This window comes from Rhea americana, unplaced genomic scaffold, assembly GCF_003343005.1.
Source record: "Rhea americana isolate MKP2758 unplaced genomic scaffold, rheAme1 scaffold_36, whole genome shotgun sequence".
NCBI lineage: Eukaryota > Metazoa > Chordata > Aves > Rheiformes > Rheidae > Rhea > Rhea americana.
Window position 1 is genome coordinate 1777130 of NW_028186490.1, and position 22184 is coordinate 1799313.

Consider the following 22184-nt stretch of genomic DNA (forward strand, 5'->3'; position numbering starts at 1 on the left):
TCTGCCATGACTTAAAAAAATAAAAAGGAGAAACCCTCAGAAGCTGTTCAGAACAATCTATTAGGGAGACAGACAATGATTTTATGGTGTAATTTTTTATACTTTTTTCTTCCTAAATCTTGCTCATTATCAGAAAAAGCAGTAGGGGTTATGAGTTTTCCTTTTCTTTTAGAAAAATAAATTGCCTTTATGTAAAAACAAGGATCTCTTCTGACTTAAACCTGTGAAGGGCAGCAAATGAGCAAAATGCAAATTATCTGAAGATCTGTTTTGACTGACCTTAGATATGAACAAATTGCCTACCATCACTTTAAACCTGTAGAGTGAAAAACTGAAGCTTTTTAGTGATATGTATGAACAAAAGCTTGGATCATTTCTGAAACAAATAATTTCTATATGGAATCATTAGTTTGATTATACAAAGACTAAAAAGGGCAAAGAATCAGAAATACTAGCTATGTTGTTGTTAAAAGTGATGTATGTTCGTTGTAATGGTAGTAATAGATGAGAAGCTGTTTTTGGTTTAACTTCAGTAGGATTTCCAGATGATTGGCCTAAGAGAATGCCAGAATTTCTTCGTACCAATTTTTGCACAGGCCACTGGAGATTAAGTCAAACTTTAATTCTTACTATAAAGGAATAGCTAGTGTCAACTTTCATATTATTTGAAGCAGAGGAAAACAGGACTAAGATTTACTAACAAATAAGATGATTTATATACTGTCTTAATATATAAATGACTTCAACTCAGCCTATGAGAAATAAAGTGTGAAGAAACGTATCTTGAACCTCTGGTCTGATGTGTGTAAATATACCTTATCATCTCAATAGCATCCTTGTTATCTGGCCACTTACTATGATCTTTTAAAAATTATTTGTTTGATAAAGTTAACACACTCAAAACTTTCCAATAATCAAATATTTTGGGATGGAGTTTGAGCAGGGCTAAGCCTGACTCCTGGCAGTTCTGTCTGACTGTTGCAGCAATCTGTAAATGAACAGAGAGCAGGCCTGGTCATCAGTAATTCAGTGGAGCCAGGTTCCCAAATAGCCTTACTTTATCTTCTCATATTGAGTAACTTAGAAGTATTTATTCTTTGGGAGATGCTAAATAAAATCTTTAGGAAAGGGGAGATAACCTCGAAGTATGCTCTTAGTTTTAAACTGTTGCTTTCTTGTTCTTGCTTGGTTATTTTTATTTTCAAGGAAAAATCTTCTGATTAAATACTGTAGCTCTTTCAAGAATAGCTGAGAATGCTCATGTACTTTTTTTGTTGCCTCTTTATTAGAAAAGATTTTTATTGTTTAATGTAAAAGAAACTTGTTATTCAGTCCTGAGCTGAGTCTGTGGTCCTTTTTCTGTGTCTGGAGCAGAGGACAGGGTGCTACACCAATGGCTATGCAGAAAGCGCAGCAGGTGTCACAAGGTCTGGACTTGCTCACTGCAAAAGTGGAGAATGCAGCTCGCAAATTGGAAGCCATGACAAACTCTAAGCAGGCAATTGCAAAGAAGATTGATGCTGCTCAGGTACCACTACTGGTTTGATAAATACTTCAGAAAATGGTTAAACTGCTGCTGTTAGATCTGTTCAGCTGAACTACTGTAGATGTTTCCAAACACCGCACAGATGCTCATCAGGAAGAACATATGCTTGATTTAACACAGACAAATCTTAAATTTTGTAGTACTGTAAATTAAAATTCCGTGAATTTTGTTACAGCTTATAAATTTTCTTTTGTTTTTTGGTAAATGGTTTATCATTGCTAAAGAGTTTCAGGCACATGAACTTAAAATGAGGAAACACTCCCTAAATTCGGACATAAACTGATCTTGTTAAAGCAAAGAGTAGAGGAGTTTCAGACTGCACAGGTAAACTTCCCTGGCCTCTGATTTGGGAGTACCAGTACAGATTTAGAGCTTCATGCTTTTGATGACAAAGAGCAAAAAACATGGTTTTGTAACTTTCAGTCTCGTTGGATCTTCAGCCTATTACCCAGCGATGAAGATCGTAATTATCAGATACATTTTGTGTGTGTGTGTGTATATATGGGTGTATATATACATAAAAACATAGATATCACATCTAGATATCTATATGTAAACATATAGGTACATATCTGTAGATTATGAATCTAATAATGAAACTTTTTAGAAAGAGCTCCATAAAGAAAACTCTTTGTCCACAGCATCTGTCTTGATTTGTCTTCTAAAAGCTAAACGGCAGGTCTCTAAGGCCTCTAGTTAAATTTTACTTCTGAAAATAAATTGACAAATGCTCGGGAGAGTTGGCTTAGTTTCATCTTATTTTTTGAAATAAAACATCTGGCTGACAGAACTTCAGCATATGTAATCAACAGATTGTTTTTCAAAAGTATTTTCTGTTAAATTAAGTTCTGAAAACTCTTTTTAAAGTCCGTAGAAATAGTATTACTATCTATCTCCACTTTTACACAACTCCTTCCTATTAAGAATTGGCTAGCAGATCCTAATGGGGGCAGCGAAGGAGAAGAACATATTCGGGGAATTATGGCTGAAGCAAGGAAAGTTGCAGAACTGTGTGAAGAGCCTAAGGAAAGAGATGATATCCTTCGCTCCTTGGGAGAAATCTCTGCTTTGACAGCTAAGCTGTCAGATCTACGAAGACAGTACGTGTTGGTTTATCACCATTAATTTATTTGAATGCCTTTCATTGGTAGTTCAGAGCATAGAATTTATTAATCAAAATTCTGCTGATTAATTGGGGAATATGTTTTTTCTTCAAGGACTGTGAATGAATATCTTAAACTTCTGAGTCTCCATCCTGTATTTAGAAAAAATGCTAAGAATTGTTCAGCTCCCAGAAGAGAAAATGTAACATTTTAACAACTTTTTAATAATTTAACATTTTAATTTTCCTTTTAATATTTGAATCTATGTAATGATTTCTATTGACAAGCCATAGTTGTGCTATCTTCCCCCTATAGAATAATGGGATTAGCTAGAGGTGCACATCTATAAAATACTTTTGCTATGGTTTATGGAATGTTTGACAGGCAAACTGAAGCCAAAAGCTGCCTCCTTTGCACTATCAAAGCATTTCAAGGGAACCAGAAAGTGGGAAATTTGCTTGTTTATACAGGCAAATGTCGTCATTGATTCTTTGCTAAGGGATTTACTATGAGATGGTAGAATATTTAGCACTTCAATCTTTCATTAGTGTTCTAAGATATTAATCTAAACCATATAAAGCATAGTTTTTGAAAGATTTTCAGAAAAACCTGTTACCTTGGGTTCAGTGCTCAGCTGCAAATGATGTTTCTGAGTAAGTTTTGCACAAAGGCTGCTTGAGAATAGACTGAAACAGTTACTGATAAACTGGGACCTTTAATCTCTAGTCAGTTACAATATGGAAATAAATACTTTGTTTCTTCAGTAGTTATAGATTAAGCTGTTCTTGATACTGAGCTGCCCTAGATCTTGGTATGCTACCTCTTTCCTGTCTCGTGAATAGCCTTGGGTGTGTTGCTGCTTATTTTTGCACTTGTAATCTGCGTGACTTTATTGCAGTAGTTCGTAAGATGGCCATGAGTGTGGGAAATTGAAGTCATACGTCAGCACTATCAGTGACATTAACATACTCTCCCGCACTTCAGTGCTGAACATAAGGAAGGTCCAGATGCCACTGCAGAGAAATATGGGGTGGGGTTTATGGGTGAATCTCAGAGCAGATAATACAGAACTGTTAAGTCTCAATTTGACCTTCTTTAAAAAGACTAAAAGTATCTTTCTCTGTGCTCCTTCCCCCTCCACCTGCAACTGAATTTGGGACTAAGTGATCTTTATGAATGTTGTTTTTTCTTTTTTCCTTCCTTTATCCTCAGTGGAAAAGGTGACTCTCCAGAGGCCCGTGCACTGGCTAAGCAAATAGCTACGTCACTTCAAAATTTACAGTCCAAAACAAACAAGGCTGTAGCAAATACTAGGCCAGTTAAGGCAGCTGTCCATTTGGAAGGCAAGATTGAGCAAGCTCAAAGGTGGATTGACAATCCTACTGTTGACGATCGGGGAGTAGGTAAGTATTTCTGCGTACTCTTCTGGAGTTTCTTGCCTATCTCAATTTTACAGGTAAACCTTTTAGAAATGTTTATGACTGAAACTGTAGCTCCTGAGATGTTTAACATGCATAGGATTTCTTCACTGATACTAAGTTCATGGCTGATGGTTTATAGTCATGTTTTAGCTGCAATACTATTGAATTATGCTGGCCTATGATTCACTTTGTCTTCTGGAAAGAACAACTTTCCCAAGGAATGGGAAAATGTGTACTGCAGAGTAGACAAACTTTAAACTCCTCTTTGCTCTTCTCATCTTGCAAATGTAGTGTCTCAAACCTGAATTTGTATGTACTCCAGCAAGTTGAGAGATTGAGCCTTTCAGAGGGGAGAAAAGCAATCATAACCGTGGTTTTAAAATGGCTTCTGCTTGTGTGGCTTCTGAGTTATCTGAGGAGAATGCTACTTGATGAAAGAGAAGTGATCTGCAAATTCAAGTATGCTATCAATAGGCATGTAATTATGGTTCAGGAATAGCTTTACTGAGAGCTCATTGCAAACCATCTCTGCAAAGTCTCGTTTTGCGGCTTCTGATGCCATTTTAAGTAGGTGAGTGACACCTGAAATCTGCATTCGATAATATGATAATAAACTGATGAGTAGAAATACAGTTTTATAAGTAGTATAACTGTAGACCTTTAATGCCACTTTCTCACACTTTTCCTTATATCTGTCAACATAATTCCTGGTGTGTGAATAACCAGTGGCAGAGCCTTGATTTAATGATTTGCATACTGATAGCTTGGACATTTGTGAAGTGCGATTTTAAAAGTAATTTTATAACAGAACATTGAAGTCCTGTATTTTGACACCTTTCGAGTATACTACACACACAAGATGACTTTGTGTAGGTTATATTATGAGATATTTTGGCACTGATTAAAAACCTTCCTAGTTCTGAGCTTCAGATGCCTCTCTAGAATTCTGAGGTGGTCAGCTCGAAAAAGCGTAAAAACTTTACTTTTTTTTTTTTTTTTTTCTAAATTCAGAAGAAACAAACTTAAATCCTCCTTGACATCTGCAAAAGCTATGAGGTTTGGTTACATAAAGGAAACTTCTTTAAAAAACGAACGTTTATCTGTATCAGCCACATACTAGAGGATTTAGTCAATTGCTGTAGTGATGTATAATGACTAAGATGTGTGAAAGACATGTAAGATGTTACATGCCCCATAACTTAAAAGTTCCTGGTATAATGAAACACTCCATTTATGACATGAAGTACTTTTTTTTTAATTATAGTTGCTATAGCCCTTGGTTGGGTGCTTAAAAGAAAGATATATTAAGAACATAAGTCAAAGTGCTCTACGTCTAGACAGCACTACTGGAAGAATTTGACCTTGTATTTTTAGTCCTACAGTAGTGTGCAAGTACTTTCTCTGTGTTCTCTGTAGCAGGAATGACCATTTCACAAATAACTTGGCCTGTTTATGGTTGTCTCAGGGCAGCACTGTAGCACAAACTGACTTTTGAAGTAATGAGGCACACCTAGCATTTTTCATAAACACGTGAATCAGATCAATGGTGTTTACTGCTACAAATATTTACATGTAGTCATATTATGTATATTATGCATAGCTAAATGATAGCTAAAGTAATTGGAAGATTAGGCAAGGTTGACTGGAAGATGTCCTGTGACAACTCCTTTCTAAGCAATCTTGAGCTTGCTATTAATTTGGATTACTTGTATGTTAGCATTGGCTTCAAATGGCGCTTTAGTAGTTCTTTAAAGGACTTAATAAACAATAACTTCTTCTGGAAATAATACTGCTATATTATTGAAACAACAGATCTTCTTTATCAACTTTATTTTCTGTTTGTATGTGAATAAAATCACGAATGCTAACAAAACTTTACAGAAATAACTTTCAATACACTGCAGAGGTTTTTATATTTGTTATTTTTTTTCCATCTCGGACACTTGGTGTTTCTTACCCATGATTTTTGGAATCCCTAGAGAGGATATTCTGCTTTCTCTTTCGTATTTTCTACTTGGATTCCCCACACACACTTCCTGCTCATCTTCTAATGACTTAAAAAGACTCAAATTGAAGTACTTAGAATTTGCAAGTACTTTCTATTGGAGTCAACAGATCAGTTATGTAGGAATACATAATAGCTGTAACAGTTAACTTTTGCCTAGCCACCTTGACTAAAAAGGATGCATCTCTGGCCAGAGTTGCTGTACAAATGGACAAAAAAAATGGTGAGACTCAAATTTCTCTTTGGGTTTGAACTGCTGTTGCTTAGTGAAAAAATTGGAAGATTCTTCCCACTGCTGAAGCTTGTGAACTGGAAAGGTGTTCTTAAAAACCTAAGAACTCTGAGATGCCATTTGTTTCCTGGTGTATCAAAGTTATGCTCACTGCTTTCGGATCTGCTGCGTATAAATGCAGTACAACTTCTTCCACTGTAGGCCAGGCAGCAATTCGGGGACTGGTTGCGGAAGGTCGTCGTCTAGCCAATGTCATGATGGGACCTTACCGTCAAGACCTGCTTGGCAAATGTGACCGTGTAGATCAGCTGGCTGCTCAGCTAGCCGACCTTGCAGCAAGAGGGGAGGGCGAGTCTCCTCAGGCTAGGGCGATCGCTGCTCAGCTTCAGGACTCGCTCAAGGTAAAGGTCATTGTAGTTAGATCTGTTTCTGTGCGGTGAAACACATGAAACTTTGAAATATTTTTACCACTCCAACAAGGCACCTGTATATGTGAGGCATCAGTAACCCCCCAAAAAAAAAAGGAGGGGGATGGACGGGGTAGCAAAAAACCTGTATGGAGTAAAGAATGTGCAAGAATTGTGTTGGGGTCTTTTTTTGTTGGTGGTGGTTTTTCTTTTTTTTTGTGAGAAGCTCTATTTTCCAGAGATGCTTAAAGCAGACTTTTTTCAGAGACCATGATATTGTGCTGTAGGGATCAATTCCAAATGAAAAACTCTGAGGGGGAGAAGGGGAATAGCATGTTAGCATAGCAAATTTGAGGAGACAGGGTTTCAAATCATGCCATTCATTGCTTCTGATGCCACTTAAGCCTGTTAACTAAGTTTTTCATATTTCAAATAGTAAGTTGTTTATTGAACATGCTCTTAAGATCATATTTTATCTTAGTGGCTGCCACCTAAGAAAAATAGTAAGGAATTCACTTTTTTACAAGAAGAAACTTTGAGATTTGAATCCTTACAGACTCTTAATGCTCCTGTGTTTTGTACCGATACCTTTTATTTTTTGTAAAGGATCTTAAAACACGGATGCAAGAAGCAATGACCCAGGAGGTTTCTGATGTTTTTAGTGACACTACAACTCCCATCAAATTGTTAGCGGTAGCAGCCACTGCTCCTTCTGACACTCCCAATAGGGAGGAGGTAAGCATATCAAGTTGTTTTTCTTCCTATGTGAAACTTCAGTTCATGTAATGTATTTTACCAGAATTTTTCTACCAGAATATTTTCTCTCAGGCTTGAGATCCATGCTTATTCTGAATGAGCAATGATTACCATGCAAAATTCTCTTGGCTGATGGATGTTCATAATTGTGCCATATATCCCTGCAAATGTTATTGTGTGTAAATGCCATAGTGTTTTTCCCATGAAGTTTGTGTCATTTTGCCTATAATATGCTAAGAAGTACTGTGCAAGAATCACAAATCACAGTAGATTGCATATCTCAACATATAAACTGATTAAAATAGTCAAATTCATGCTGAGGTTCATCAATGTATTTAACTTGTTCTTTTGCTATGTAATCATTTCCCTGTACTTCAAAGCTTCTGGCTTCATGTTAAGTATCTCACTCTGTGGTGGGCGGCTGTGTTTGGCTAGTTGGTTTGAACATAATCAAAATGATTCCCAAGGCATTGGAATTTGCCTTTACAACCGGATAGCTTTTGTCAAAGTATTTTGCACCTTGAATAAATAAGGACTGTGGAAGGAGGGATTTTTTTTCCCCAAAGTGGAGCTTCAATTCCTAGGATAAAAAAAAAAAAAAAACAAAACAGTATTTATCTTCCAAATGTATTTACTTCTAGTTTATAGATTTGAAGATTAATCTCTACATGCTAAATCAAGAATTCTATTTGTATTAACTCAATATTTGTTATGATACTGGTCAGGATTAATGTATTTAATATCTCATAGGTATAGAAGTGTGATAGTATCTTTTGATGGGATAACTGAGCAAGTAAAAGTCCAATAACATTAAAAAAATGAAACTGCTTCAAAGCTTCCGTGTCCTCTTGCATCCTGTCAGGAGTACATTAAGTTTAGATGTTATGGAAGTTGTCTGTTACGCTTAAAGAGAAATAATCTATTTTGTTAAGAGAAGTTGTGCTTTTGTCTAACCTATTTTCTCTGCTTACAACTAGGTGTTTGATGAAAGAGCAGCAAACTTTGAAAACCATGCTGCCAGACTGGGAGCTACAGCAGAAAAAGCAGCTGCAGTTGGAACAGCTAATAAAACTACTGTGGAGGGCATTCAGGCAACTGTGAAATCAGCAAGAGAACTTACCCCACAGGTTTGCTTCCTTAGTCTCAAAATGCTATTAAATGGCCTGAGGAGGACTTCAGCAAGTTTTCCTGTGTGCTTCTGCTATTAATACCAGTGAAAAACATAGTGCTGGCACCCTTAAAAGGAAAATGGCAAATGTTTGGGTATATGATAACAAGTAGAATAAACGAATTAAATGACACGTCTTACTCTTCAGCTTCTGGCCAGAAGCGGTAGTGAATTTAGACTTGCAGCAAAATTACTTTGAGAGTTAATAAAATATTTAAGTGGAAAACACATTCTTTAATTTTTTCAAATTAAACTTTCTAGCATTTGTTCAGTAGCAAGACTATCTTTGCTATTCTGCTGCTTTTTTAGTGATATCAAATATTGTAGTATTTAATTAAAAAAACCCACAATTTTTGATATATGATAAGCATCTAATGGAAGTTCCAGAAAACACTATTTTTGGCAGTGAATTCTGGAAGCTGTAAATCTTCATGCAACTAGAAGTGAATGAACTAGATTTAATAGAGTATTACAAGTGTGGAGCTAAACATCCAGTCCTGAAAGACAAATGCATTTTCAAGAAAATGTATGCTATTCTTAAGTATTGGTATTTTTGTACTTGAACGTGTTTTCCATTGGCAGGTAGTGTCAGCTGCCCGGATTCTTCTGAGAAATCCTGGAAATCAAGCTGCTTATGAGCATTTTGAGACTATGAAAAACCAATGGATTGATAATGTAGAAAAAATGACAGGTAAAACAGGAATTTCTATTTAAGACTATACTTGTGGCTGACTAGCTGATGTGGGATTTTCCCCATTCTGTTTGGACTGATGAAACATGCATGAAAGTAATAATTAATTGAAAATAAATTATTTCAGAGAAATGAGAGTGTGTACCCTATGACCACAGAAATTTGTGTATTATACAACATGTATAGAGTAACTTGTTTCACAGGTGTTAATTTTGAGCAGCAGGGGAGTAAACTGGACTTTAGTTCTTACTTGGGAAAAACAGAACATTATTCTTTTTGTGCTTACTGATTTTAACAGTATATCACTGTAGCAGCTAGAGTATTTTTGTTCTTGCTTTGCTTTCAACATGATTTTGGCATGCTGAATGAGGACAGATAATTAAATGAGGGCAAGAAAAGGTGTTCAAAATGATGTAACAGCTTGATGAAAGCAATGAATGAAACAAAGCTGCTGATCTACTAAATCGTGCTGAGACAATTAAATGCTTCAGTCCTTCTGAAGTGCAAATCCCCCTGCAGTAGGTTGCTACCCATATACTTTCACTTCACTATATACTACCTCTTTCTACAATCCCTTAATTGCCCTATGGGTATTTTAAATCTTACTGCCTTGTCGCTATATATCACCCATAAGGAGAGAGCACAGCTGGAGGGGCCTTTCTTTTTTGTATGAAAGGGAGAGGTAATAAAAAGTACTGAATATACATAAAGAAACTTGACGGGAGGAGGATGCTCTGCTGCTTATACTGTGCAAGCCAACTCTGGACTCAGCTACATTCCACAGCAGAAAAGAGCTCACAGTGTCGTTAGTGGGAAGAAGCCTTGATCAGCTTTTCTGACTACAGTTAATGTGCTAGATGAGCCACGTAAGTAAAAACAAAACTGTGCTAATACAGATGGTCTACTCTGGTTCCTGTTTGGAAGTACTTTTTTTCTGATGGTGACTGTCCTCTGGAATAGCAAATATCCCTTTCCACAGATGAAGTTAGAATATTAATATGTTTAATTTTTATCCTAGGCTTGGTGGATGAAGCCATTGATACTAAGTCTCTGTTGGATGCATCAGAAGAGGCTATTAAGAAAGACCTTGATAAATGTAAAGTTGCAATGGCCAATATTCAACCTCAGATGCTGGTAGCTGGTGCAACCAGCATTGCTAGACGAGCAAACCGCATCCTACTGGTTGCAAAACGGGAAGTTGAAAATTCAGAGGACCCTAAATTCCGGGAGGCTGTTAAAGCAGCCTCTGATGAGCTAAGCAAAACTATATCACCAATGGTAATGGATGCGAAAGCTGTGGCAGGAAACATTTCTGATCCTGGTAAGGATTCATTGAGCTCATTTCAAATGTATTTCTTACTGAAAATGACAGGAAGTAGTCCTCATTTTCTCTTGTTACAACTGTGCATCCGCATGCGTGCATTTTTTTTGTGTACACTTAAATCCTAGAGTTGTGGAATTGAGGTGACACTATTAACTGCTAGATCTTGCTCTTGTTAAATGCAAAGAAGTGAAAAGGAAAGTTAACAGTTGTATTACTTCTACAGAAAATATTGTAGAATTTAGAATAAACATTGTTTTGGAAACTACTTTGGTTCTTCGTAATGACTCTTGCTTAGTCCAGGCTTTATTTTATGCATGTTACATATGTGATAACTAACATTTCAAACGTTGAAATCCATTGTAAATTATGTAAACGTAATTTCACATAGGTATACGTACATTCTGCACAATATCTTGTTACGTGAATATTTTGGGGATACTCTTGCTGTTCTAGATGATAATAATTGCTAGACTTTATTGAATTTGGAATGGGACTTTTTTCTTTCAGGTTTGCAGAAGAGTTTCTTGGATTCTGGATACAAAATCTTGGGAGCTGTAGCCAAAGTCAGAGAAGCCTTCCAGCCTCAGGAACCAGATTTTCCTCCTCCTCCTCCGGACCTTGAGCAGCTTCGTGTAAGTGCAGCACAGTTTGTAACAGAATATTCAGTTACCCTTGGTAAAGTGTAGGTTGCATACTGAAATTACTTGAGTAAATTTTTATTCCCTAGAAACAAAATGCATTACTTGGCCAGCCACACACACAAGCAGCCTGAAAAGAAAAGAAAAAAAAAGGCAAAAAAAAAGCCCAGCTTTCAAGAGAAAAGATAAGAGCATGGCTCTCTTGTAACAGAGAGCCCTTGGAAAAACTAGAAGGCATGAGCCATGACACCATCCCTGGCTTGATCTGTGTACTATTTCATTGCACTGAAGAGGGTTTTTTTTTCTTTTTTGCTTCCTTAGCTGACTGATGAGCTTGCTCCTCCAAAACCACCACTACCAGAAGGTGAAGTTCCCCCACCCAGACCACCACCACCTGAAGAAAAGGATGAAGAGTTCCCAGAGCAGAAAGCAGGAGAAGCTATTAATCAGCCCATGATGATGGCTGCTAGGCAGTTGCACGATGAAGCTCGGAAATGGTCTAGCAAGGTAAGAAGTTATTATGTATTTATCTTGGGCTGAAGGGAATTATTTTCTTGTATCAATGTTTTAATCTGGTCCAAAGTCAGCTGCCATAATTTTATATTTTGGCCTTTGGCTAATAGTTGTGATTTTGTATAGGTCATAACTCTTCAGCTGGCTATCTGCTACCAAGCTATGTAGTAAATTCTAAACTTTAATCTTTCTGATATTTTTGTCTGTGAAGAACTTGGTGCTTTGCATAGGTGTCAAAGACAGAAATGTATGCAAATCTGTAGACAGGTTTTCCGAGAGGTGTGGAATGTTCTGTATCTCTGGAGAGAAGGGTGTTGATTTTCTTCAACATCTTAAACTTAATAGTAAAAACTATGGCAGTGATGTTTCATGCTTGAGTATTGAATAACTTATGCTACAAATAATGTGCTTGTCCCAAAGAGGCAAACAGTCCAGGTCCCCAAAATGTCTATTTTTGCTCAACATAAACTGGAGGAGGGGGAGGGGGAAACCTGGTTTGTTTACCACAACACTCTTACATTGGTCCTATTAAATCCTAGACAGATATGAAGATGGACTTCAATACAGAATTAAACAGTGTATGGACAGGGTATATAGTATAATAACGGGGTAGTATGAGTGAATATGAAAATACACTTGTCAGTTGCTTTACAGTCTCTGTTCTTTGGCCACCCTTGCGTAGCAGCCTGAAGGGGAGTGCCTGCGGAAGTCGGACTGCAGAAGCTTTATTGGGGTACTGTCAAGTAAATGAGGCCCTCATTCATGCTATTTCTGAACTGGTGATGGCAGAGATTAGTCTTATAGAGACTAGATATTAAAATTGTTTTAGTAGGAGGAATTAAACTCTTTCAAACTGCTCAGTGAACTATATATAACTGTTCTAATACTCAGAGTTGCTGAAACACTTTATTAACATACTCTGCACGAGCCTATGTGCCTTCCATGCTAAGATGTTTGTGATCCTTGAAGCTAGCATTGCCCAGAGAGCCACTAGTGCGTAAGACTTCCTAGACTGGCAATCTGACTGCTGTTCTTAGCTGACTTTGTGAAGTCCATATGGATGTTACAGGTCCCGGCTGCAGAACTCGTGAGATGAGTTGTCTTAATTCTGGGAGGAGCTGAAAGTTTCTACACAGTTAATGCAGTGCAGTTCTGATCAGAAGAGTGACCATATATAGCTGTCCTGGACAAATTCCTTTTGTGTAATGAGTTGCTCTTGCTATCAAGGACAAAAGCCTTCATTTTCTTCCAACTTCAATGCTATGACAAAGTAGTTTGAAGTTTTTGTTCTGGCTAACAAATGCAAATATAACTCATTTGCTTCTCTTTTTTAAAGAGATATGTTTTGCCTCTGGTATCAACTGAGTAAGGACTTCTCTGAGCTCTGGCCTTCTGCAGGTATAACTTAAGGTCAGAATTTGGCTTTTAAAAGCTGTTTTTTCCCCTCGTGATCAGATGATGAATAAAAGATAAATGTAAACAGCTAACAGAATCAACTTTAAATTTATGTGCACCATAAGAAGTGTGGAAGTACGGATAAAATCCAAAAGAAATCTTGCAAATCAGTTTGTATTTTCCATAACATGAAAAGTTCAATTTATTTTTCCAATACTTTTGGATATGCCGCATCAATTTTCATATTATTAAAGAGATACTACTAGTATTTATTAGTTGTCTCAAAAGATAATTGAGGTTGAAAATCTTATCTTCAGTTCCCTAGAAGTGTTTTAATGTTTGAATTCCAGAACAGGTAACTTAATACACAATAGGTAATAAAATGCATTTACTATATATATATTTTATATTAGATAATTTAGTTATTAAAATATTTATGTATCAAAGCAAAGCAGTAGACCACAGAACTTTTTGCTGATTGTGGAAAAGGTGTAAAGTTAGTATCTTTGGATTTTGAAACACTATGTTCACTGCTGTTTACATAAGATGAGACCAACAGACCAGGGAGTTAGCTTGACATTTATCCTTCTCTAGTTCTAAGCAGTCTCATTTCAGTAATAACAGAGTGCAATTATTCTGTCAATATTTTTTCAGGGAATGAGGTAGCGATCAGTAGGACACTATTTGTCAGTAATGTTTTTTCCAGCACCCACGATCTGTGCTTTAATTTTAAAATACTTTCTTAGGTAGTCATACTCAAAGTGAAAAGTATGGAGTTTTAAAGTGACTTGAGAAATTAAAAAAATATTTTTTCTTATTAGGTGGAGGAGGAAGAGAGAGTGATGCACAGTGCCACTGAGGAGTGTGGATTAGATGTAGAAAGATGGAAACACAAGGTCTTGCTCATGCCAGATGGCAGCAGACTGTGTGTCAAATAGCTTCTGCTCTATCTGCCTAATTACATTATCCTACTGATATTTTACTACATGTTACCCTTATGGAAGGGGAAGTACTTTGTTTTTTAAAACACTTGTTGACATTCTTCATTCTTGTAAGATTTAAACTTGGTTGCTTTTTTCTTCTGTCTCTCTCAAGTCCTTGTTACTGAATGGACTCTGGATTTCTGTGCATTCTATTTTTCTCACGGAGCACAAATCAAACACTGTCAGTTGCTGTAGATTTTCCTGCCTTTTTTCCCCATTGGGATAATTCAGATAATAAAACTTAGCTTTTTCAGTTAGGCTTCTGCATCAAAGCTGCCTTTAGAAAGGAGGAGATACTTGGAAGCTTTTCATGGGACTGGAACTTAAAGATGAGTCTTTCTATAAAGTTGAGTCAGCCTGGCAGTATATAAATGTTATAACTTGTTCCTTCCGAAGTTTTGGCTTTTTTTCCTTCGTTATAGATGTTTTTCTATAAAAGGCCATATCTTAAGCAAAACACTTTGAAAATGCATACTTTTTGATAAGAGTTGCTTGGTTTGTTTCACACTTTGTTTCTAGTGAGAGAAATGCAGTAGTAAATGTGTAGAATATTTTTTAATAAAATGCTGCTATATTCTAAACACTTGTACTGTTGAACCACTGTTACCTCTTCTTTATATGATCTACCTTTAACTCTGTATTTGCTTGAATCCTTTTTTTTTCTTTAAGGTAATGGATACAACATGTTGTGGCAAAACAGTATAATATGATTCGTAATCCTCTTTCTTTACTGATTTCATTTCAGTCTTTTTTTCTTTTCTTTAAAGAACTATAATATTCACAGCATTCATGACACTCAGCATCACCTCTTTTCATAACCTGATTTTGTTCTTTTCGATGTTATCTGCGGTACCTCAGTATTCACTTCTGCAGTCCCCTGTTCCCCCCCCTTTTTTACATGACAAAGCGGTGTGTCAGTGACTTCTCTGTGCTGCTGCTGCTATCTTTTCTTCTTACATTTATGTGAAATGGCTTCTGTACAAAGCTTTGTCTACACAAATACCATAATCCTCAACTGCTGTGCCTGCTTCTATCTAGTTAAAACGGCTTTCTTTAAAACAGAAAATCCATTCATCTCATCATTGTCTTGCCAGAGAAATGTTGTTCTGAAAATCAGCCTCTGCGTTTTTAAGCTGTATGCTTAGTTGAAAAAATGTTGCTGCATCTTTGAACTGTAATTTCGTAATGTTCTTGGTAACTTCGGTTCACAAGTGAAATGTTTGTTTCCCTTTTGCTAATCTGGTGCTTTCCTTCCTCCCTCTGACCTTAGAGCTGTCCTGTTTTATCCTTAGAGGCCAAGACGATGTTTGGTCACTAAAACAGCTCAGTTCATGCTCTTCTACCAAATTCTGCTTCTCATACTAACTGTCCCCTGTTTCTCCACCCTTGCTGCCACCTGCAAAGCCTGATGTGACTGTGATTAATGAAGCCGCTGAGGCTGGTGTAGATATAGATGAGGAGGATGATGCAGATGTTGAATTCACTCTCCCCTCTGACATTGAAGATGATTACGAGCCTGAGCTGCTGTTAATGCCAACCAATCAGCCTGTTAACCAGCCCATTCTGGCCGCTGCTCAGTCTCTACATCGAGAAGCAACCAAGTGGTCTAGTAAGGTACTCCTGAGTCTCCCCCGGGCGACTGGTCTGTGTGCATCCGGCCATTGGGGAACGCTGGCACATTTGCATCACTCTTGATCCCTGCTAGATCCCATGATTTTGAATGAATAAGTGTGTCTGCACTTCATTTTAAGGACTGAGAGTGGCTTCACAAGTTTGTTAGGTCTGTCTGTCAATGCCGGATTGAAGCTTGATTTGGGTCACTTACTAATATTAAACGGCTTCGTCTCCATTTGCCTGTCCTTATTTGTTGTGGCAGTTTTCAAATTGTAATAGAGGTTGTCTTCCATCCCCCCTGTTGTTTTTTTTTCATTAATTCTGGCTACCTGTGAAGCCATGGATAATGGTTTCTTAATGACTGTTGTAATGATGCAACAGAATATACAGCATTCAAGAAGTCATTTTAACATGTCTATTGTGCTTTTGCCTCCTTTGATGCCATCAACTAAAATATATATGAACAAGGAATGGCTTTGTATGGCAGAGTTTATTCAGGAGGACTGTCTGTTGGCTTGCACTTGGCTGATTTGCGAATGTTGCTTGAGGGAATTCTTTTTTTCTCTTTTTTTAAGAAGCTGCACTGAACGCATTAGTTGCTCAACTGAGATTGTATTTATATGAAACCAGTGGAAATGTAAATGAGGTTCAGACATTCACAAGTACCCCTGTTTCTTCTGCCTAAACACAAACGTTTGCCAGTCTGGTCACTTTTTTTTTTTTTTTTTTTGAAATGGCATGCTGCAAAAAGTACGGCTGTTGATGTCCTATAACTAAGATTAGGTGTGTATGTGTATGTATACAGTAAACTATTCTTAAGAAGGGCTTTCAAAATGTTCTTGTCCTTTTCAGATTCTGATGCTTGGATAACTTGTTAGAGGGCTTCGTAAATGGCACTGGTCCTAATTACTTGATCCTCCTACGTGAAAACATGGAAAAGTTTTGTTATGTCACTTGCATTCTAAGTGGTTATACTAGCAAACTGTTTAGCTATTAGGTCACGGTAACAAATAGTTCAGCTTTCTTTATCACCCATATCTGTATGATGTTTAATAATATGTTGGGATTTCTTCTTAAATTTACTAGTAGTGAGTCATGAAAGTGTGTGCACAGGGATAGAGAATACATTTGCTAAGTTGATTTCTTGCTATAACTACTTGCTCTGAACTTCATGGTCATTAATCATGGAATTATACTGAAGAAAAAGTGTACTAATACTTAAACTCACTATGCTAATACTTCATCCACACAACAGGAATGTTTCATGGCACCACATATTTCACATTTGTCCAACAGCTTTCCGCAAAGTTGAATCTAAATATACTAACAGACTATATTAACAATGGATCATCTAGGTCTGCTTTTTCTTGCACTAGGTTTTTCTCTGGAACAGAGTATGAGAAACACTTTTGCCTTGGTCATACTTAGCTCATATGTTGCAAATATTTCTCAGAAGTATTTCTGTAACTGTAGTAAACTATTTAATATAAGAAATCTGAATTTAATCTGAGGATTACCACTTAAAATATCAAAAATACTTCTCCCCTGGAAGCATCGTTTTAAAGGGGGAGAGTTTATCAAAAAGGAAGTTATATTTTCAAAGAGTAAAGGAGATCATTGAATCTCATTACTGCATCACAACCTGTGACAAAAATTCTGTGTTAGATTCTCTTCCTTTTTTTCTTTTACAATTGTAGTAAGGTAGCAGTATAGCTGATATTTAAATAACTTCAGCTTCAGATGCCGCTTAAAACTTTATGTTCAACTGTTCAGACTAGACTGTTTAACTTAATTAGTGCTATTTGGTTTAACAGGCTACTTAGCACACTTCTTAAAATAATGTTGCTTTACTGGGAAATCTGGAATTTCTAATGCTAATAACATGCTTCGTCTTAAAGCCTAGCCAGCAGACCAGTAACCTGTTCCATGGACAAACTAATGCTTTTCTTTACCACTTCTTTTTTTTTTCAGTTTTGAAGCAAACTTTTTTCCTGAGTGTTAGGAAGAAAAGTATGTCATGAATATATCGTTAGTACAGATCTTCTCTGTTCCTTGAAGAAACCTCTTCTGTGTGCACAAATCATTCTTCCATCCTTGACTTGAAGGGATTGGCTACCGAAATGTAGACTACTGCTCAGGAGTGACTTCTGTGAAGCCTCCAGCCTAGCGCTAACACTAACTGGTGCTGTTTGCTTTAGGGTAATGACATCATTGCTGCTGCTAAGCGGATGGCGCTGCTGATGGCAGAGATGTCTCGCCTGGTGAGAGGAGGGAGTGGAAACAAGCGTGCCCTTATTCAGTGCGCAAAGGATATTGCTAAAGCATCGGATGAGGTCACTCGGCTGGCCAAAGAGGTGGCGAAGCAATGCACTGACAAGCGCATCAGAACAAACCTTTTACAGGTAATGAGTTAACTTTTAAATGCCTCAAAAGTACTCTTCCGTTGGCCTTCTCTCAATATGGACAAAGGCTGGAGCACAGGAGCTGTGGCAGTAAATCACCTGTATCTTTCCTTGACTTAAGCTTTGTCAAGTTCCAAGTCTGTTTTTAAATCTCTTTGCAATGTATGTTTTGTAAAGTCAGGATTTGGTTACAGATGGGCGAAGATGCCAGTGCCCAAAAGAACTTGAAAAATATGCTATGAATACTAGTCTCTGCAGTGTCTACATTGCTTTATATTTCACCTAGTCATTCCTCTTGTATTAAAACAGTAATATAACCCAGTCCCCCCCCTTTTTTTTAATCATCTCAGATAGTTGGGAATGACAGGACGTGTATTTGGCTAAGTAGACCCTTAAAGAATATCTAGAGGAGGGGAAAAATGTTGACTGTGTTCTTCCAAAGAATTCATTTAGCAAGTCAGAAGTAAAATAAGAAGTTCAAGTATCATACTAATACTCTATGCTTATTTCTTATTTAATACTAAATACAAAATCTAAGGATTTAGCTGAAAAAAACAACAGATAATTGATTGGTTCAGTTTACAATGTGAAGTGTTTTCAATCCTCATTCCTTAGGTCTGTGAGCGAATCCCAACCATCAGTACACAACTCAAAATCCTTTCCACTGTCAAAGCTACCATGCTGGGCAGAACTAATATCAGCGATGAAGAATCGGAACAGGTAAGAGGTGTAAAATCTAATGGTAGTGTGAACTGTTCTTCACAGTTTTATGGGAAGATGACGTAATATTAGATGTGTTCTAGGAATTCAATATTGAAAAGCTTACCGTGGCTGTGTGGTAAAGCTAATTTTAGTATAGCTTGGTTTCTGCTTCAAAGGCAGCAGTTTAATAGTGGGACATCGATTCCTCCCAAACCACGAGGTATTTGCATTCAAATTTTTGTATGAACAACTTATGAATCTCTTGACTTCATAGTAAAAAGCAGAGCTAACAAAAGCACTTGATTCCAGAATTGTAGAGCACAGGTTTGACATCTGAGGGGTACTAACACCCTCTAGTGGACTGTAGTGAAAATATTTTATTCTCCAACAATTTAAATGTCTTAAAATTGCTAGCTTCCTAATCCTGCAGATCTTATCACAGTTTTTTTCTTCTGAGAGTAGTCAATGCTGAGACACTGAACTTTATTCAGATTTTCAGTAAATAGACAATGAAGAGGAGCCTTGTTGTGAGTCAGTATATTACTTGCTGGCTTCCGAGAGGCTGATTGTTTCATTTACTCTTCATAATTTAGACCGAGTTAGGAATGCTGGTACTGGCAGAATGCTGCTGTCTTATTAATACATTTAAAACAAATTTTCTTTTCTTTTCTTGACAGGCAACTGAGATGTTGGTTCATAATGCCCAGAACCTCATGCAGTCTGTGAAGGAAACTGTGAGAGAAGCTGAAGCAGCTTCAATTAAGATTAGGACAGATGCTGGATTCACCCTTCGCTGGGTCAGAAAGACTCCGTGGTATCAGTAGGCACTTGCCACATGAGTATTGTTTTCTGTAACATAAAATGCCTTTTTTTGGAAACAAGAAAAATATTAACAGCAACAGGTGCTGTAAACAAGCCTAAAATTAGCTTATGCTAATGCCCCATTCTAAGGGTATCAATTATATGAACATGCATTTCAAGTATTTTTGGAAAGCATTTGGTATCACACAAGTCAAAATTGCTTTCAGTAGTAGACAGTTTTTATCCTTTGTTTGCTTTTGAAGATTCTCTTCATGAATTCTGTAATCCCAGAAGCACATTTCATTTATGCACTGTATATTCCAGTAGTTTCCATGTGATGATATAATACATGGACTTCACTCTGAGCTTGTACTGAAAGTCTAGGACACTAACTGTGTTACTTAGCAGTGATACAGGGACAATCATTGATATATAAACATTCAACTTTTCAATAGAATTTTAGTTAGCCATTCTTAAATCATGCAGAAGTGTTTTTTTTTTCTTTTTTTTTTTTTTTTTTTTTTTTTTTTTTTTCTTGTTTTTTTTTTTTTTTTTTTTTTTTTTAAATTTTTTAATGCTGAAATTTTTTTTTTTTTTTTTTTCTTGATGTTAATTTTGCATGGCAACAATATGTTAAGTCAACAAAAACTGGAGCTGTCCTTGTCACCCTGTTGTCAGCCTCTAGGTGGGCATTCCAGAACTCTTGTTCTGTCCTGAAATGCTTTGAAGTGGACACTCGTGGCACATTGTGGGCAGCTTGAGCCTTACGATTGAAGGCCTTAAATCACAGAACTCTTTCCTTCTTGCTTGCTTGAGTGATGTGAGCTGGAAAATCTTGATTCTCTTAAGCTAGCTGTACATATTGAAAACAAATATAATCATGTCCAGGACCAGAAAATGTCATGCCCTGGCTCCTTCCTTTTGAAAACCAAGTGAGCATATACACAGGGCATTATCCTACTTTCTTATTTTTATTCCTCCATCTACTGTTATTCTAGTCACTCATGGTAGAAATTGAAAGATGAATAACAATGTTCAATTCAAGACCACCTTCTGCTTCTCTGCCCTTCTTTCCAGCAATGAAATAGCAGCTGCATAAGCTTTTCCAAATCCAAGTACTGCAGGGACACAAAATCCTACATTTAGGTAGTCAGATGGCTACTGACAGTGGTTCCTAATATTAAACCTTTTCAGGTATTTTTACTGTTTTTAAACATATTTAGAGGCCTGAAGTTCAAAAACCTTTTCGAGTCCTAGTAGTAATAAATTGAACAAAGTGTTAGTATATCTTTTTTTAAAAAAATCTATTAATAAAATAGACTCGGGATATTTTTATGCTTCCATAATTGAACATGCCTTTATATATATATATATATATATATTTGTGTTAATTGCTCAGTAGTCTCCTTTGGCATTTGACAAAGAAAGGGAATTACTTTTTTAGAATAGGTCTCTCTATGGTTGCAAGGAGCTCTTTCAAACTTCTACCCAGAGCAGCGCTGACCTCATGAGGACTCCTTCATTTCCATTTGGTAAAAGTTGTTGTGTGGTCAAACCACCTTGATTAAAGTGCCCTTGTAAAAAACTGCTCAGTTAGTCTAACAAATCAAAGAAAGGGAGTCACAATACAGTCAGCTGTTCTTTGCCTGTCTGTAACAGTTACTCTGCACTTGGATTTTCTTTTTTCCCCTTTCCACTGCACTGTTATCTAAAAAGGGAAGTTAACCTGATTATAATACATCTGCCTCAAACTGACCGTAGCAAGAGAAAGCGCCTGTTCATCCTTAACTCCCTCCCTGCGACTGGGTATTACGAAGCACATGGTACTTAGGGTCTTTCCTTAGTGTTCTCTTCCTGTAATTACCTGTAACAGGAAGAGTGAGGAAGAGATGCCAGAGCCTTAACCTGAATGTCTTGCATTTGGTTGGTTTATACCAGATCTTTAACATAATTGTAAGGTAGTCATTTCTATTTAATAGTAAATAACACTGAATAGGTAGGAGTTATTTTTAAGCAGTCTTCTGAATAGTCTTCCTGTATTTCTTTTCAATGCTCCTCCTTCCCTTTTCCTGTCCCCTTCTCCCCACCATGTCCCCCCTGACCCCAATTCAGGCTTCTCCATGAGTGTTTTTTTTTTTTTTTTTAGTGTCACTGTTTAGTTGCTTGTCTGATATTAATGCAATATTACTAATGCCTTTAATACATAATTGTTTATGCCAAAGATCACTTTTTGTTTATTGAGGAATGTTTGTGGGAATGTTATGAATCATGGTTGCCTTTGACACTCTTTCAGAATGTTTGCTATGAGTTCTTGCAGTGTTTTGTAGAAGCTGAGATGCTCATCCACCTTATGCAATTACTGCTTTTTTGACTTTTTTGAACACTATTGGTCTTCAGACCTGAAATGCAGCAAAATTTGAAAAAGACCATGAATGTCAGTTAGAAATGTTTTACCACTATAAAACTTCATTTATAAACCAAAA

The 22184-nt window shown here is 36.8% G+C and overlaps 1 protein-coding gene across 4 annotated transcripts in view; it reads left to right on the forward strand.

Annotated features, from left to right (window-relative positions):
* VCL (vinculin) overlaps nt 1-22184 on the forward strand; it is a 65439-nt gene extending 43255 nt beyond the window's left edge. Inside the window, exons 9-22 of one of the 4 annotated variants that reach the window (XM_085312270.1) lie at nt 1375-1528; nt 2471-2646; nt 3862-4052; nt 6509-6708; nt 7321-7449; nt 8448-8597; nt 9221-9329; nt 10348-10650; nt 11161-11285; nt 11613-11798; nt 15587-15796; nt 17995-18198; nt 18814-18918; nt 19578-22184. In XM_085312270.1, coding sequence (XP_085168396.1) covers nt 1375-1528; nt 2471-2646; nt 3862-4052; nt 6509-6708; nt 7321-7449; nt 8448-8597; nt 9221-9329; nt 10348-10650; nt 11161-11285; nt 11613-11798; nt 15587-15796; nt 17995-18198; nt 18814-18918; nt 19578-19724 — 2389 coding nt within the window. In that variant the 3' untranslated portion in view covers nt 19725-22184. Of the gene's footprint in view, nt 1-1374; nt 1529-2470; nt 2647-3861; nt 4053-6508; nt 6709-7320; nt 7450-8447; nt 8598-9220; nt 9330-10347; nt 10651-11160; nt 11286-11612; nt 11799-13140; nt 13215-14020; nt 14574-15586; nt 15797-17994; nt 18199-18813; nt 18919-19577 lie in introns of those variants that run through there. The other 3 variants (XM_085312266.1, XM_085312268.1, XM_085312269.1) reach the window with 3 other exon arrangements.